The sequence below is a fragment of the Equus przewalskii genome, chromosome 29 (genome assembly GCF_037783145.1).
Source record: "Equus przewalskii isolate Varuska chromosome 29, EquPr2, whole genome shotgun sequence".
In the NCBI taxonomy this organism is placed as follows: Eukaryota; Metazoa; Chordata; class Mammalia; order Perissodactyla; family Equidae; genus Equus; species Equus przewalskii.
In genome coordinates, this window is record NC_091859.1 from 21,475,642 (window position 1) to 21,493,981 (window position 18,340).

General features: G+C 42.3%; 2 protein-coding genes and 1 long non-coding RNA gene across 12 annotated transcripts in view; 2 read left to right on the forward strand and 1 right to left on the reverse strand.

Moving 5' to 3' along the window:
* AMDHD1 (amidohydrolase domain containing 1) overlaps nt 1-5,459 on the forward strand; it is a 21,374-nt gene extending 15,915 nt beyond the window's left edge. For 2 of the 6 annotated variants that reach the window (XR_011534728.1, XR_011534730.1), the window contains 2 exons: nt 263-883; nt 1,163-5,459. Coding sequence is in view for 3 of the 6 variants with exons in the window: in XM_008516600.2 (XP_008514822.1) it covers nt 263-350 (88 nt within the window). In the remaining 3 variants the exon portion in view is untranslated. Of the gene's footprint in view, nt 1-262; nt 1,108-1,162 lie in introns of those variants that run through there. The other 4 variants (XM_008516600.2, XM_070600207.1, XR_011534729.1 and 1 more) reach the window with 3 other exon arrangements.
* HAL (histidine ammonia-lyase) overlaps nt 2,235-18,340 on the reverse strand; it is a 26,071-nt gene continuing 9,965 nt past the window's right edge. Inside the window, exons 14-22 of one of the 5 annotated variants that reach the window (XR_011534727.1) lie at nt 17,757-17,837; nt 15,413-15,478; nt 15,171-15,336; nt 12,126-12,260; nt 9,047-9,220; nt 6,670-6,778; nt 6,501-6,570; nt 6,058-6,163; nt 2,235-4,070 (exon numbers count right to left, since the gene is read on the reverse strand). Coding sequence is in view for 2 of the 5 variants with exons in the window: in XM_008516601.2 (XP_008514823.1) it covers nt 3,930-4,070; nt 6,501-6,570; nt 6,670-6,778; nt 12,126-12,260; nt 15,171-15,336; nt 15,413-15,478; nt 17,757-17,837 (768 nt within the window). In the remaining 3 variants the exon portion in view is untranslated. Of the gene's footprint in view, nt 4,071-6,057; nt 6,164-6,500; nt 6,571-6,669; nt 6,779-9,040; nt 9,221-12,125; nt 12,261-15,170; nt 15,337-15,412; nt 15,479-17,756; nt 17,838-18,340 lie in introns of those variants that run through there. The other 4 variants (XR_011534726.1, XR_544329.2, XM_008516601.2 and 1 more) reach the window with 4 other exon arrangements.
* LOC139080313 (uncharacterized) lies at nt 9,729-11,186 on the forward strand. The gene is made up of 3 exons (XR_011534736.1): nt 9,729-9,858; nt 9,951-10,011; nt 11,061-11,186. It is a non-coding gene; the product is annotated as an uncharacterized lncRNA (long non-coding RNA).

Here is an 18,340-nt window from a genome sequence, read left to right on the forward strand (position 1 = left end):
AACCACTCTCTCTACTGAAAATAATGCGATGTTGCTATTCGTGCATCACTTAATTGAATCAAATATTTTAAGATCAAACACTTAAATGATATCATTAAACAATATTTAACTTATCATAGTAATCTATCGTTTTTTTAAAAATCCAAATATCAATGACTAAGTGGAAAGAAATTTTTAGAGAATGTATTTTTAAATTAGCGTTTATTAGCAACATGAGAGTTTTGATTCATATGCATTAAAGTGATGTTTGATTTCCTTCTAGATGGGAGCATTTGATTTACCAGTTTGGAGGCTACCACGAATTAATTGAATATGTTATAGCTAAAGGAAAAGTCGTCTATAAAAAATGATAGATCTGAAAGGAAAGAGAAGACTCTTCGACTGTTTAAGTCAATACGGTTATATTACAAGTTAAAGTACCTTAGTAACTTACAGAATGATGTCACTTAAGTATATTTCAATGTTTTGTTAATCCACTCGAAAAACTCAGGGATTAATTTATTTTAATTTGACATGTCCACCTGGACATGTAAAAAGGTAAACCAGTTGTGATGAAAATCTCAAAATGTTAAGTTGTTTCACAAAGATTTGTTACAAATATCCTGAAAATTAATATGAGGGAGTATCACAAAAATGCCTTTGTGGGGGAAAAGCAGATTGGCAATTAGGTAGACATGGCTTGAAATTCACATTTTGTTTCTGATTTCAAATTTCACTTTTTAAACTATATTTAGTAAAAATTAGGGGATGGTAGGAAATCCAAATGATAGGCCCCAAATTAAGCTAGAATGTAGCCTTGTGTCACAAGCACTAGTTTTCCCCTTCCCCACACAGTTTGTCTCTCTAGATGCTCTTTGAGAGCGTTAGGGTGCCCTGAGGGAGGGTGTCCTCCTAGTTCTAATTTCTTCTCAATCCTAGCAGCAGAGCTTCACAGTAGAGTTCAAGACTCGACATTTTATGCATGGGTCCGGGGCCTTCCTCTAATGGGTGCATTTTGACCAAATCCAATAATGTAATTTTTAAACATTGTTTTAAAGTTTTTGATTCTTCACATTACAAATATATAAAAAATTTTATAGCTCTCAATAAATATTTGCTGTCACTGTTGTTGTTGTTGTTGTTTATAGTCCAGGAAGCAGATCAGTTGCATTGTTTATTGGAGCTTTTTAGGAAATGATTCCTTCCCTCCCTCGGCTCTGTCACCCAGTGTTGGTGTCACCCCAGGCCAGACTCCACCCTGGTCAGGGCTGGCTGTCAACCCCCATAGGTGCTCTGTGCCTCCTCATTCAGGTCAAGCAGGAGAGCAAGAAAGCCTGGCTGCCGTGGCTCTCAGGAGAGAAAACATTTTCTCAAAGCCTCCAGTAAAATTCTTCTCTGTCTCATTGGCTCAAATTGCAACCTCAACTGTTTCAGGAACTAATCACCACACCAAGGGAGTTGGGGGGGGGCTACCTTAAGACTAAGTAGGCCTATGCCCTGAGCTGAATTGAATTTCCCCTTTTTTTAGATTTTGTCTTTTGGTAATATAGTCATGCGCCGCATAATGACGTTTTGGTCAATGATGGACTGCATATATGATGGTGGTGCCGTAAGATTAGGACCATATAGGCCAGGTGTATAGTCGGCTATACCATCTAGGTTTGTGTAAGTGAACGGTATGTGTTTGCACAAGGATGAAATCGCCTAACAATGCATTTCTCAGAATATATCCCCATCGTTAAGTGACCCAGGACTGTATTTTAAATGTTTATAGTTAATAAATTGATACTTTCAACCAAAGTAACCCCCAAAATGCAAAAGTATCATGCTATTCATGAGATAATTGGAAAGTTTCACAAAAAGATAATAATCCAGTGACCAGATCCAGAAATGAGACACAAGTTTAAAGTAGCAATGAAAAGTATCTTCTTTGAAATTTTTTTAGGTTCTGTATGGGATTTTTATGTATATGGTAGATTGTTACAGTACAGCCCCCAAATCACATATCCATACGCGTGACTATTACTCTCCTCCATTGTCTTGGGCCTGATGTGTGACTTATTTTGGCCAACAGGGTGTTTTAGCAAACGTGGCCTGGCAGAAGCTTGAAAAGCCCTGCTCTGTGGGGGGCTGCCCTCTGGCTGCCCCGAGACACAGGTGAGGAAGCCCAGGTGAGGCCGCTAGGGAGGAATCACATCTCTCCCTCCTTTGTTGCCACCCAAAGGGAACGAGAGAGAAAGTACACTGAGTCTATCACATTTCTAAAAGTCCTTTTTAATGAGTTAACATTCATTGACTAAATCCTTCAGAAACTTGATAAGCTGCAGTTAGCATAGCCTTTCCCTAAAGAGGTGTTAAAGTGTGTTATAAAAATCAAAGAATACAGTGACAACATAAGACAGTTGAGACTTAGCTTATACCGTATTTACCTTGACATTCTCTCAAAGGCATGCAGTGTCAGTTGTACATGTGAGAGCTGCACAGAAAACTCAATGACCCAGAGGACCACAGGGGCCTGTGGGAATCCAGGACCCCCAACCTGGAGTGAAGAGCAGCCACCACATCGCTGGGTTTACTTGTGGATAAGAAGGAATAAACGTGTGTGTAAATGTGTGTGTTTACATTTTACCAAAGAACAGCTTTGAGAACACCCTCCCGGGAAACAGATTCCCCAGCACCTTTTTGTTGCTGTTGTTCCCTGCACTGCTGGGCGCTACAGGGGTCACTTCTGTCCCCACCTTTCCTGTGAACAGGTTACAATCTAAAGAGTGAAAACTCTATTGTGAAATATGCCGTTGAACCCATTTTAGGCTGTAATCAGGTAGGCAAGCTGGCAAGAGTGTCTGTCCTTTCCTTGACCAAGTGCAGATTTTAGAACCATGGTTTCAGGCTCCTGCACCTGGAGTGCCTTGCACACGTTTGCACAGATGGGTACAAAGTCACAGATCTTAGCCTTGGGAGGCCAAGAGGTCATCTGACCCATCCTTCATCCGGACAATTACACTTAAGCCTTCCCAGAAGGTCCTTTATCTTCTTTTTGGGGAAGAACAGATTGGGTAACACATCCTAGGGCCCCATCTGACCTTTGTCAATAGGGCCTCATTTTAATGATTACCGTTACAGAGAGGGGATTGGTTAACTTCTGAACATCAGATGCCTTGTCTGTGAAACCAGGTGGCTTCTCCACACAGGGTTATTATAAGAATGTGCACAGAGTGCTAACACCTAGTAAGGAGGAGATAGTACTAACATCCAGCTCCAGCGTAAGCATCTGAGCCCTTTTCTTTGATAGGTATAGTGATCTCTGAAAAATGTGAAATACACATTTCAATAAGGGCCACTCCAATAGCAATCTCATATTCATTCCTTAACTCCTTTACACGCAACCTCTCGAGGACCTGTTGACTGTTCTTTACTATGATTCAATTTATAGAAGAAAGAGCAGTTTAAGGACAAATTATGATTGAAACAGGGTTATTTATGAAGGTATATTAAGGAAAATTTGTCGTATGATGGCATAGCAAGGTCAGCAGAAGTTACCTAGTGGAGAGCTTCTCAAAGCAAAAAAACCCCCAAATCACAAAACTCTTGTTTTCAGAAAAGAGTGCTATCAATCTGTTTCCAGATTTGAGTTAATCTAATGCTAAGAGTAAAAGACAGACTCATGCGATTGTGGTTACTCTTCTCACCCCTAAGAGGGAGTGGTCTGTTGATCTTTAAGAAAGAAAAAAACTCCTACAGTCTGAAAACACCTGATGCATCTCCAACCAGGTCGACAAGAGCACAGTGCTAGATTTACTGTCACCCGCCTACCCGAAGTAGGTTTTAGAAGAACTGAATTATACAATGGATTGAGCTACCTAGGGAAGTTCTCAGGTCTCCCCTTTAGCATAATCCTGCTTTCTGTGAAGCTGAGTACCATGTGACCTGCTAATCCACGACAAAGCCCATTAAAGATCCTCAGACTCTGGGATTTTGATGGAGTTCTTGTGTAGAGATTCTAGTGAAAAGGCCGTTGGAGAAACCGGTCTTGATTCTGGAATATGCTCCATCCTGTATTTTTCAATGTATGGTACAGCTACTTCCCAAACCTGAGTAACAAGGACAAAACAAAGTCGAAATGTTGATGACATTGTTTTCACCTGCCATTAAACAGCAAATTCATCTGAAGTCAAAACATAATCTCTACCTGACTAGACTATTTGCTATTTGCCTGCTTTTATTATAAGCCATTTGACACATGATCTGTATCCATTACTCTTTGGTTGCATGGATAGCTTTTAAAATACAAAGTCTGAAACTTTTCTGAAGTAACCATGAAGGTTTTCAGCTGCTTATTCTTCTAAAGCAAAACAAGCCAAAAAACAAATAAAACCTAGAGAATTCTTCTGTGGACAGAATTAAGGAGAGCTGCTCAAGGGTATGCCTGTGTATTTTCTAAAGCAAACTCTGAATGGTAAAGGCAGTGGATTTCTTCATTTGCTCTATTACCAGGCCACATGCGCTCTGTTCCTGAGACCCTTGCTACTCAAAGTGTGGTCTGTGGACCAGCAGCATCAGCATCACCTGGGACAAGTCGGAATGTCAGCCCCACTCCAGACCTGAATCCGAATTTGCATTGTAACAGGATCCCCCGAGATTCACATGCACATTACAGTTTCAGAAGCTCTGTTCAGACCTTTCTTTGGTGTTTACCTCCACCTCCCACCTATTCTCTTTCAAGCATGACATCTTCTCAAATTATGGCTCTGTTTTTGGTTTACAGCTGCACTTTATCTGATTGCCACTGACAGCCAGGGAGCATTTCCTATTCTTTTGTATTACCTTGGAAAATGTATTCTTTCAAAGGCTAACCTCCTCAAAAAGATATTTTCACCCCCATGTTCACTGCAGCATTGTTTACAACAGCCAAGACATGGAAGCAACCTAAGTGGCCACTGATGGATGAATGGATAAAGAAAATGCGGTGTATATTCACACACAATGGAATATTATTCAGCCATAAAAAGAAGGAACTCTTGCCATTTGCAACAACATGGATGGACCTTGAGGGCATTACGCTAAGTGAAATAAGTCAGACAGAGAAGGACAAATATCGTATAATCTCGCTTATATGTGGAATCTAAAAACAAAAAACTGAACTCATAGATACAGAGAATAGATTGGTGGTTGGCAGAGGCAAGGGGAAGGGGGGCAAAATGTGTGAAGGGGGTCAAAAGGTACAAGCTTCCAGTTACAAAATAAATTAGTCCTGGGGATGTGATATACAGCATGGTGACTGTAGTTAATAATACTGTATTGTATATTTGAAAGTTGCAAGAGAGTAGATCTTAAAAGTTCTCATGGCAAGAAAAAAAATTTGTAACTATGAATGGTGATGGATGCTAACTAGCCTTATGGTGGTGATAATTTTGTGATATATACAAATATTGAATCGTGTTGTACACTTGAAACTAATATAATGTTGTATGTCAATTATATTTCAATTTTATTTATTTATTTATTTTTTTGAGGAAGATTAGCCCTGAGCTAACATCTGCCACCAATCCTCCTCTTTTTGCTGAGGAAGACTGGCCCTGAGGTAACATCCGTGCCCATCTAACTCTACTTTATATGTGGGACGCCTACCACAGCATGGCTTGACAAGCAGTGCGTAGGTCCACACCTGGGATCCCAACTGGCGAACCCCGGGCCACCAAAGTGGAACATGCGCACTGAACTACTGAGCCACTGGGCCGACTCCTGTATATTTCAATTTTTTATAAAAGGCTAACCATTCACACACCTCTCTACTAGCAGCAAGCAAGGGGCTTCCCCTGAAAGGGTGCCGGGCACACTTAGAAATGACAGGTGTGAAGATCAAAGAGAAAATCGTTGCCCAAGAGCAGAGCAACGGTTCCAGGGGGAATCAAGCAATTCTAGGAAGCATGATACCTACAGATTACTACAAAAGGCTTAAGGAACTTTAAAAAATATATTTTAAACATGAGTCAACATGCTAGGCATCTGTCCCCATCAGATGAGTCTATAGTCGATGTAGCCAGAGGAAATGAGCAGTAAAGAGAAACCACATCTCACCCAGGGCGATGGGGCAGGACACCCCATGCACTGGACAGATGTAGGTCTTTGTTTTCTCTTCTGGTCTATGGGTTCATTGGAGCAGGTGGTGGTGGCAGTAGCATTACTGAAAGAGAAAGCACTTTTGAACGAAAGAGAACATTCTTGGTGAGGAGGATCCATGACCCTTTATCTCATTTTCTCTCCATGAATACTCCCAGAACTCCATTGAAAATTCATTTCAGCTGCTAATCCTCAGACATTCAATGTTTGGTGCAACATGGGAGACTTATGAGTTTATCAAATAGCTTCTTAGTGGCCGTAGAAGTTGCCTAAGTACCATTTTGTTCACTTCCAAGGACTAGCCAGGAAACAAAATAAGACAATGTTTCTCTACTCCCCACTCCCACTTTGCTTTCCCATAATGACCCCAAACTAAGAAATAAGCCAAGTAGCCAGCTTACCTTCTGCTCTGTGAGCAGCCTGTGCACTGCCTCGATGTCTGGGGCCATGAAGCGATCTTTTATCCAGGGCCTACAGAGAAAGCACATCAAACCATCAGCCAAACGTTACCCACTGCCAGGGTTGACAGTTCTGAAATGGTGTCACTTCCAGGGACCTGTTTGACATTACCTCACAACAGAGCGCACCAGGTCATAGACCTTCTCCAGTGGAGTGGTTGTTTTCAGGGGACGTAGAAACTCTATGCCCTGGCAGGCTGCAAGAAGCTCGATGGCCAGCACTAAAACGAGAAAAGTGGAGAGTGTGGCTGATTAAAGTCTGACTTCATGCTTGAGGGATATAAATCACACCAAAGTTGGTGGCCATTGCTAGGCAACTAACAGATAGTTGGTTCTCTGTGTATTGGTAGAATGAAGCTGCCTTGGTATTTGGCTACCATTTTAAATCTGCTTTTCTAACCCGTTGGTTTTATCTTTGATGGTAAGAAGGGCAGAAGTACCCAGGTAAATGTCTCAGTTGACCCCTTCTCACCTCATGGATGGGTGGATGGGTGACACCTGTTTCCTATTTCCGCCTTTGTGTAAACTTCAATTTGTTTTCAGTCTTGCTGTTCCCTTTGGTCTGAAATACTCGGCACATAGGCCTTCATCAAAGGGTTGAAGGAGCCCGTGAAAGAACAGTGAGTGGCTGCCCTGGACTAATTCTGTGATGTCTGTTTCAAGTCTTCAAACTAAAGGTCCCAAGTCCACTAAAACTGAAATTCTAGAAATTGGTGTCTTACCAACTTTAAGTTTCTTGATAAAACAATCTTTGCTCCATCTTTTCCTAGCTAAGAACTCATTAAAGGTCCCATCCCTTGTGATCAACTCTAAATATTAAAATCTATATTTCTCTACATCTGATACAAGTCTAATGAAGGACTTTTTATTGAAATAGAGTTCAAAATTAAACCACTTTGGATTCCATTTTTTGCCAAGAAAATAATCTAGAAGGTTGAAGTTGATCAGAGAATTTAAGGGGTTAACCGAAATGGAGTATTAAAAACATTTGACTACTTGTCTTAAAATTTATGAAGCACATTACAAACTGGTGAGTACAGACAGGTCACAATGGGAGAGGATGAACTTACAGAATCCATTTTGGACCTGGAAGAAACTTCACATCTTCTGGTCCAGTCTCCTCACTACACGTAAGGAATTGGAAACTTTGAGAAGTAAAGCATCTTGTTGAATAAGCGCATTCGCTTATTTAATAGAGCTGGGGCTCAAGATCAGAACTGGTAGTCTTTCTGATTTCCTCCGCTACTCAGAGACACAAACCTGGCCTCTTGGCTGGAGAATGTGAAAGGGGGCAATGACAGATTTCGCTCGTGCAGATAACAGGGGGCTTCCTAGATGAGTTTGCAAGATAAACATGAAACATGGCAGGAAAATCTTGTTGCCACCTCTGCAACATTTTGTTAAATGCTCTTTGTTGCTGTCCCCAACCAACATTCTCCCTGATGCCATCAATAGATTTTAAAAACCACGTACTTCATTGTTCCAAATTAATAGGGTTCAATGTATCTTGATTTACCTGGATATTTTTTATATGGTTCTCATTTATTTTGAAATAAACTGATATTCGATGGCCTAATAACCACCTTCAACCTTCCCTTTCAAAATTTAAACACACTGAATTTATCCTAAGAATCATGGAAACACCTTCTGGTTTTATGTGACTATTTTCTTCACCTTACCTGGGTATAATTCACATGAACTACAACCATCCTAAGGAAATAAATAACAGTTCTACTTAGGTATACTGCTAGAATATTCTCAAGGTTTTAAAACTTGACACTATCATTTATTGACATCTGAGGCTAATTGATACCTGTGTTCCTTTTACTAAGAAAAGACTGCTTCTCTTGACCCTGCGTCCTCTTCCCTCCCCCAGGCTTTGAGATGTCTGCACTTCAGTCTCCCTCTCATGCTCTCATTTCAGATCTCTGCCAGCCTGAGCTCTTTAAGCGGCTCCCTTTGAAAAGGTTTCCCTCCTTCCTCCAGCGGGCGATTACGTTTCAGGTCCTCTTTTCCCCTGAAGGCAACCCTCTCTTAAGATTCTGTTCCTGGTGTCCTCTCTCCTTCTCACCTGTAGCAGCAGCCTTCAGCTCCCTCCACGCAGAGAGCACTGCCCTTCGTCATTTGTCCTGGTTCTTTCCTGAGTATAGGCACCTGTACTTGGATGTCTTGTATCTTCATCTCAAAGCATCCCCAAAACAATTTATTTTGCGCATGTCCCCCTTCCATTGCAAAACTAATACTGCACCCCTCCCCTGAATTACCTGGACCTATTCATTTTTCAGGGCTTAATCTTAAATGCTCCTTCAGAGATGCCTTTTCTCAACCTTTCAGACTAGAACAGGTTCAGTTGTATCCTCCTAGAACTGTATACTTTAGTCAGAATTTTGGCAGCTGCTACAGAGAGTTGCCAAGTTGTTGTCCAATGTCCGCCTCCCTGGTCAGACTCTAATTTCTAAGAGGGCAGAGAGAAAGTACGTCTCATTCACCGTTTAATCCATGTGCTCAACTGGTGGATGCCTTTCCATGCAACCAGGTGGAACTGTTCTCATTCTGCATCCCCTAGGCAATGAAGAATCACTCGTGCTGTAATAAGTAGGCACTTATCTTGCTTTATATCCAGCACCACTGGATTCCAAGATTTACAGGTATTTGTTTGACATCTGAAGCAAAGCAAACCGAAGGAACAATGAACATGCTGGAAATACAAATGGCCAATTCTTTGTTGTTGTTGTTCATTGCACCTCCCTGATGTAAATGTGTTAAGTACACCAGATGAGCTGGATTTGTAACTGGACTTATAGTCCCTACTCTGTTGTCATGCAAACCAAGTCTGTTCCAGGCACTGTTCCAGGCATTCTAGGTCCATCCAGGGGTGTGATCAAGACAGCCAAGATCCCTGCCCTCACGGACCTTGTATTTGACTGGGAAAGACAAGCCTAGGTATGTCAAGAATACTAAGTGCTACTAGAAAACACAACAACAACAAAAAGAGGGAAGAATGGCAGGTGCTGTTTTAGCTGGGGTGGACGGGGTGGCAACTGAGGTGGAAGCCGGGCAGCTCCGTAGGCGGAGTGAGGAAGTGATCCACGTGAAGCCCTTAGGGAACAGAGTTGCAGAGGGATCAGCGAGGACACAGGTGCTGAGGTAGGGATGCGTCTTTTGCAGGAACAAGAATAGCACTGTGGTTCCAGGATAGAGAATGGACTGGAGAGAGGTGGCAGCAGGAGAGACAAGACAGATCACGTCCTGCACGATCCCTGGAGGCTACTGAACGGGCTGGATTTTGTTTAGAGCAATAGTAAGTAATTGGCAAATTTTTGGCAGGGGCATGGAGTGGTCAAAATTATGTTTTAAGAAACTCATTCTACTTATTGTACTTGGTGACTGCAGAGGAACAGTAGTGAAAACAAGGAGACCCATCAAAAGGAGATGATGGAGATGTCTTTTGAAGGTAAGGTGGATTTGCTGATGAATTGGATAGAAGATCTGAGAAACAATAAAGGTGACTCCTGAAGCTTTGATTCAGATGGGGAGACCATCTTAAGAATGAATATTAAGAATACACTATGGTAGACAGATAATAACAGGTGTTGGTGAGGATGTGGAGAAATCAGAACTCGAACATTGCTGGTAGGAATATAACACGGTACAGCCAGATTGGAAAACAGCCTGGCAGTTCCTCAAAAACATGAACATAGAGTCACCATATGACCCAGCATTTCCACTCCAGAGAAATGAAAACATATGTCCACACAGAAACTTGTACAGAAATGTTCATAGCAGCATTATTCATGTTAGCCAAAAGGTGGACAGAACCCAAAGTCCCTCAGCTGATGAGTGGATAGACAAAATGTGGTCTATCCATATGATGGAATATTATTTGGCCATAAAAAGGAATGAAGCACTGACACCTGCTACCACATGGGTGGGCCTTGAACACATTATGCCAAGTGAAAGAAGCCAGTCACAGAAGACCATATATTGTATGATTCTATTTCTGTGAAATGTCCAGAATAGGCAAATCCACAGAGGAATTACATTAGTGGCTGCCTAAGCCTCAGGGGAGGGTGGAGAATAGGGAGAATGGGAGAGTGACAGGCAAAGGGTACAAGGTTTCTTTTTGGGGTGATGAAAATGTTCTAAAACTGATTGTGGTGGTAATTGCACAACTCTGTGAATATACTAAAAACCACTGAATTGTACAATTTAAATGAGTGAATTATATGGTATGTAAATTGTATTTCAATACAGCTGTTACAAAAAAGTGAATATTCAACTCTCACACATTTATCTTAAAATAGTGATATTCTTTTGTCAGCCAACTGCTTCAGATACAGTTGCAAAAACCTAGGAATTTAGAGAACCGTGCCTAAAGAAAGGCAATTTCTCTTTCAAAAACAAAGCAAGCAGTAATTAAGCAGGTGAGGCTGGCCTAGCACATCTCCACATGTGAAGTATCTTTGCCAAAAACGTTGGATCTAAAATTTGTCAAACCTTTAGGGCCAACTGCAACAAAGAGGAAACTCGTGGAACAGAGAACAAGTTAGAAGTCACACCACGAGGAAGCTAACAGATAAATCCAGACTGTCAGTCTCTATCAGAAAACTGACCCGGTTTCTTTTAACAGGATGAACGTCATGTTAGTGGCATGAAGACAACAAAAAGGGGAGGGGGACTGTTCTAGAGGAAAAGACACTTAAAACCTTGAGCGCCAAATTTAAAACGTGCGCTTTGAATCTTGATTTGAACAAACCCACTGTAAAGATATTGAGATAATTGGGAAAATTTGAATATGTACCCAACGGTGATACTAAGACATTGTTGAATTTTGTTGGACATGATAATGGCATCATGATGGATAAGAATGCGTTCATATTTAAGAGATGAAGTATGCAGGAAGAAAATAATATGACAGGGATTTGCTTGAGAATAGTTTGAGAAGAGTCAAAGAAAAACTGAAGCCAATGTGCTAACTGTTGAGTCAGAGTGAGGTGTACATGAGAGTTCATGGCACTAATCTCTCCACTTTCGAATATGTTTTTAAAGTCTCAATAAAAAAAAAGTCGGCCGATGAACTGGCTTAGCTGTGGTTCTTAATTTTCAGCAAGCATCAGCATCACCTGGAGGGCTTGTCAAACCCAGATTGTTCTGCTCTCCTCCCTTGAGTTTCTGATTCAGCAGGTCTGGGGCGGGGCCTGAGAATCTGCCTAAGGAGTTCCCAGTTGATGCTGATGCTGTCTGCGGGGATCCTACTTTTTTTTTTTTTTTTTAAAGATTTTTTATTTTTTCCTTTTTCTCCCCAAAGCCCCCCAGTACATAGTTGTATATTCTTCGTTGTGGGTCCTTCTAGTTGTGGCATGTGGGACGCTGCCTCAGCGTGGTCTGATGAGCAGTGCCATGTCCGCGCCCAGGATTCGAACTAACGAAACACTGGGCCGCCTGCAGCGGAGCGCGCGAACTTAACCACTCGGCCACGGGGCCAGCCCCTGCGGGGATCCCACTTTGAGGACCACTTGCGTAGTAGTTCATCAGCAAGGCCTGCCATCCCGGACTGGCTGGGGTTACCTTGCTCCACGTGCTCGATGACCCTGAGGGCCTTCCTCGCCGCCCATCCTCCCATGGAGACGTGGTCCTCTGTGGCAGCGCTGGTGGAGAGAGAGTCCACAGACGAGGGGTGGCACAGAGCCTTGTTCTCAGAAACTGTAAGAGGACAATGCAAGTTAAGTATGCTCTTAATAGGAAAAGCTGCTAAAATGACATGTGGCTTCCCAAAGCGCTCCACAGCATGGAATACCCTCTCCAGGAGCTCTTGGTCATTAACCAAGTACCAGATGGTCCAAAGTTACTTTGGGAAAAGGAAACACATTGGTTTGTTTTCCCAAAGTGAGAAGGACTCTAAAGCTATAGTGAGTTCTGAGATAAGACCAGGATGGGAATGCTAGTATTACAAAGCCAAAGTGGAAGCATTTAGCATGCCAGGGAGACTAGGGAAAAAGAGACATGAGGGTCATTTCTGGGTTCTCAAGAACAATTTGGTTGTGTCACCAGAAGGGGCGGGAGTCAGGCGTGGCATTTGGGGATTGAGGCTGGAGCCACAGCTCTTGAGCAAGACGATGTAACAGTGCAGACTGCTCAATGGTGACATTTAAGCGACGCACTGGGTTTACGCAAAGGTTTGATGACTCCCAGAGATATCTTGGGCAGGTTGGGGAATCCTAGAGATGGCCTAGATTGTGTCTCTCAATCCCTATTGTGCATATAAATCACTGAATCTTATTAAAATGCAAATGTTGAGTTTTGGGTGAGGCCCGAGATTCTGCTGTTCTGACGAACTCCCAGCTGATGGCCCTACTTTTGGCTCAAGGACCACATTTTAAGTAGCAAGGACCTAGCCTAGAGAGTTCCTTCTCCTCGGCTTCAGAAGCCGGGAAAGGTCAAACTCAAAGAGTTTTTTTCCCATTGTTTTTGACCTTGAAAGCAGCTCTGAGTGAAGCTTCAATTGGTTTCAGTGCTGTCAGGGATCCTGAGAGAGCCTGGCGATAAGCTGGGGTGCTCAGCTCATCCTGGTTTGCCCAGGACTTCCAGGCTTCAGCACTGCCAGTCCCAGGTCCTGGGACCCTAACCCTGCCATACAGCTCAGCAGGCTGTGGTGGCACTTGTTCAGAAAGATAACCGACAAGGGACCCAAAAAAGAAAACGACCAGTTTCACTATAATGAAAGCAAGCTGAACAACTCTAATAGGCAGCATGGGAGTGAAACACATTCAAATGAGGCTTCCCACAGTCCACGATGTTCTCTAGAAATCAGTTACCACTCTCCCTGCCCCCCAGGTTCATGGGAGAAGTCGGTACCCTTTGAAGAGATATTTTAATAAGCAGGTAAGAGAGCAAACAGAAGATACTGGACAGAGGAGAAGATGCATTCAGAGGCTCTTTGTTGGTTATTTGTGTTGAGTTTTACTGTGAGGTTTAGGGAAAGAGGGGGTTAGGAGTAATATCAATAGCAACTAATATTTGTTTAGTGCCAGCACAGTTCTAAGGTTTTATATGCATTAATTCATTTAATACTCAAAACAGCCCCAGTAGGCAACTTTATCATCCCCGTTTTACACAGGAGTAAACTGAAGGTGAACAGAATTAAGACACTTGCTCCATATCACACTGCTGGTAAATGGCAGAGCTGGGCTTCAGACCCAGAGTCTACGCTCTTAATTTACCACCAAGCAATCCTGCCTCATGAGTAGGTTTACCAGAAAAAATACAGGATGCTCAGTTAAATTTGAATTTCTGATAAAAAACAAATAATTTTTTAGTACAAGTATGTCCCAAATAATTCTACTTTAACTGGACATCCTGCATTTCTATTTGTTAAATTTAGCAACTGTATTTTAGGATTAAGTATTGATTAAAATGAGATCCTCATTAATTGAAGTGAGCATAGATTTGGGAGCCAAATGCCTGGGTTTGAATCCTCTGCCTCTTACTAGCTGTGCAATATTGGGTAAGTCACTTAATTTCTCAGACTTTCAGGTATTCATCTGTAAAATGTAGGTAATAACAGTACCTGCCTCATGGTATTGTTGTGATGATTAATGAGTGAACATAAGTGAAACCCTTAGCATTCCTTTGTGCCAGGCCCTGTTCTGATATGTTACTGATCCATCCCTTACAGCCTTGAGTCAGAGATCAGCTACACTGAAGATCAGCTTTCAGAGAGGGCAACCTGCTCCTTACAAGCATTGTCGCATGTTGTAATCACATTTTTAGTGGTTGGTATATCTAACAGAATGAGCCCAAAGTTTAATCACTCAGGTCAGTTCAAGTTTCACCATTAGCCATAAACATCTTTGTCTTTTTCCTTCCGACAGTCTCCAAATTGAGATTAGGAAAAAAATCTACAAAGATGAAGTTCATATGTGATGTCCAATTGCTTTCTACAGAGAAATGGTGGAAACCTCATTATTTACAATCTCATTAGTGTATTATTATGTTTTGGCATAAGATTGTTTTGGTGGTCTAGTGGTTAAGATTCCATGCTCTCATCACCGTGACCCAGGTTGATTTCCCGGTCAGAGAACCACACCACCATCCATCGGTTGTCATACTGTAGCAGCTGTGTGTTGCTGTGATGCTGAAAGCTATGTCATTGGTATTTCAAATACCAGCAGGGTCACTCATGGTGGACAGGTTTCAGCAGAGCTTCCAGACCAAGAAAGACTAGGAAGAAGGACCTGGTCACCCACTTCCGAAAAGATCGCCCATGAAAACCCTGTAAAGGGCAGTGGAGCACTGTCTGATACAGCGCCGGAAGGGGAGAGGATGGAGCAAACAGACCGGGTCTGCTCTGCTGTCCACAGGGTCCCTAGGAGTCAGAATCAACTCTATAGCACTAAGAACAAATAACATCGTTTAAGTTTTATTTTCTATTTTTTTCTAAAAAAAAAAAATGAAAGAGACAACCTTTGCATTTGTATAGAGAGAGGTAGGATGCAAATGGAGGTAGTGAAAAAGTTAGAGCTCATTCAAAGACAGAATTTGATACTTTCAGATAAAATGGAAAGGCACTTTGATGGACAGGCTTGTGTTGTGGGAAAAGGGCAGTGTCCTTACCGAGGGCTGCAGCTGTGCAGTGGGCGATCATGAATCCAGAGTTCAGGCCACCTTCAGCCACCAGGAAGGCAGGCAGCTCGCTGAGGGAGGGGTTACAGAGCCTCTCGATTCTTCTTTCGCTAATCGCAGCAAGTTCATGGACTCCAATGGCCAGATAGTCCAGGGCCTGAAAGAGAGTCTCAATTCAGTTGGCCTATATTAGAATATACTTTCAGGGTCAGAAGTAATTCTAAAACACTTACTTTGGCTGGATATTCGCCATGGAAGTTTCCTCCGGAAATAGTCTCTCCCCTATTGGCAAATACCATCTTTCAAAACAGGTTAAGGCTTGAATATAACATTTGCTGATCACTTCAAGCATAACTCTTTTCCCAGCCCACTTATTTTTAACATGGAGGTGGCAGCCCTTGGACAACTGTGGGGTGGAGGGAAGGAAAGTCTTGCTGCAAGCAGTTGTTGACATAAAGGGACACCAAGCAAAAACGAAACCCTAAAGATGAATCCTGTTCACCCAATTGAAACTAAGAACAGAGACCAGGACACCAGTTTAAAAGCAAATTCTGTTTCTTCAACGGGGACTGTGAGCGTGTGCTCCATAGAAGAACCTGCAGGCTGGAAGACTTTGCTGAGGAGCAACCGCTAAACGGTCTGGAAGAACCAGTTCTGGGAAAACTTTCAAACTCTCTACTCAGTGATCCTGCGGCAGCATTCACAGCAGATGGCGGCCAATGGGTCACGGGAAACCCATTTAGGCCAGAGGCAACTTTGGACTAACGGAGTATTAGCACTCTCATGGGTCATTGCATTCTATCAGATACTTTCCTTAAACTAAGAGGCACCCAGACAAATGAGAGGAACAGACTTTCCTTCTGGGTTCTGAAGAGCTAATTTTCACCTGCTGGACTAAAGAATATTCACTACCTGTGAACCAGGAACTCCCTCTGTGTGAGAAAGAGCTGGAAATGCATGTGTTACATTCACTCAGTCAAGTTTGGAGTTCCCCTTTTCTGTACATATGACTGAGAGCCTATTAGAACTGGCTTCTGCTCGTCACCATGAACCCACCCCCAACCACAGGCCCGGGCTTCTCTCCATTTTCTGAATCCTTACAGCAAGTGATCTCTGCACCAATTGAGAACTTAAGCATGTTCTATTGTTCTCTAGTTGTTCCAACTTTGTTGGCTATTAGATTGCAGCAATTAGAAGTTAACTCCCATAATAGCCAGCTACTGTGTCACAGATGCTCCTTGTCTGCCATAGAAAATGGAGAAAAATATTCTTTCAGGTAACACCAGCATTGCAGGAGAACTCCCAAATATTACAATTACAATCCACAATTAAGAATCTTTAATTGAGAAAGGACTTTGGGCTGATATTTTTGCTGAGGCAAGCAGTGGGGGAAAAAATTAGTAGGGAATTATCCCCTCCCCCATATCCAATAATTTAATAGTAATTTGTTTTCGTTTTATTCTATAAGATACCCTTTCAAGTCTAACTAAAGTAAGTGTAGAATGGACCCCTCCCCTCTACAGTGCAAGAACTGATAGATAAGACAAGACTACACAGAGTTCATGAAAACTGTTACTCCATTTGGGGGTGGGATGGTGTTGAGGTGGGTTAGTGAGTTGAGGATTATCTAGGGTGGGTTTGACTTAACTGTAAAACAATCGGAGAGGACATAAAACACACACTCTGAAGTAAGCTTGTCAGAGAAGCTACCCGGAAAAGGTCTTGTGAGCAACCTCCTGCAGCTGCTGTGAAACCCGTCTGCTAACTCTGGCTGTCAGCACTTTCTCCAGTGTTAAGAACTGAGGCAGACGTGGGATAGCAAAAATAGATTCCTAAGGGATTCGGTGGTTTTCAAAGGCAGTATGGTCTCTGTAAAGACTTCGTCAACGTGACTCTTGACTCATCAAATTAACTTCTGGGGAAGCTAAGCCATCACAGAACATTCCATAGCAAAAACAAGATAGCTCTGAGAGACCCAAGCCATGAGGAAAGAAGAGGCCATCCTTGAGAAATGGAAGTGTTCTTACTATTCTTCATACAAATATGGAAACACTGATTTAAGTCCATGTCAGAAAAAAAAGACTTGGGATGGGGAAAGCCATACCAGTTTGGTCAATACTCAGTAAGTGGTCAAGGACTGCCTTCTGTTTAATGCAGTGCGGCGTCACGAGAACCAGGAAGACTTGCACAAATGTCAACCTACCCAGGATCTGCACAATCCCACTTGTGATGTAGGCCTTCATCCTTCCACCAACAACCTCAGCAGTGACTTTCAGGGCAGATGTTTTCATGAAACCTCTCAGCCGATGCTGGAGACACCTACTTTAATCTTTAATGGGTCAATTCTGAAAGTACAGGATGTTAGACTCCAGAACTGAGATCAGGTTCCCAGATCTGCTTCTGCCACTTACAAGCTCTGACCTAGAGAAAGTCACTTAACCTCTGAGCCTCAGGTCCTTAGCCTATGAAACGCAGTGACAGAACAGAGATGCTACACAAAAGGATCACTTCAACAAACTTAAAATTACCAGCTGGAATTGTATAATGACAATTATACAGTAGACAGTCAAAAGATACAGGATTGTCTGTGGCACTGTTAATTTCTGTGGTAATGATGTTCTTCACAAACGCAATTGTGTCATTCACCACACCGTGGATCTAAAATACGAGATTAAATGAGTTAATACACGGAGACACTGAGAATGGCGCCTGTCACACAGAGGCCACTGTTCTTCCTAGAATAGCAAGGCCATTTTAAACTGGGCTTTATTCTTACTGTAGAGCTAATTTGGCAATTCTTCGCCGTGGGTGTTTTTGATCCACCTAACTAGAACAGAACTTGCTAAGGAAAAGGAAATTAGGGTATTCACTCTATGGAGGACTCTCTTTTACTCAAAAGACTGGAACTTGGCACAAGCTGAAATACTGTTCCATTCTTGAGGAGCATGTTCATCTCTCATTTGAATAATTGCCATATGCAAGTGAGTTGTAATATCTGCAACGCCTCACGCAAGCCTAGGTCTTGCGCAATTTTATTTAAAGTAAGCCTCACAGATTCATTTATGATGATTTATGTCTACTGATTAAATGCAGATAAGGATATGCACTTGAATTTTGATTAGACTTTCCTGTGAACATCCCTGGCAGGCAGCTTCAAGCGC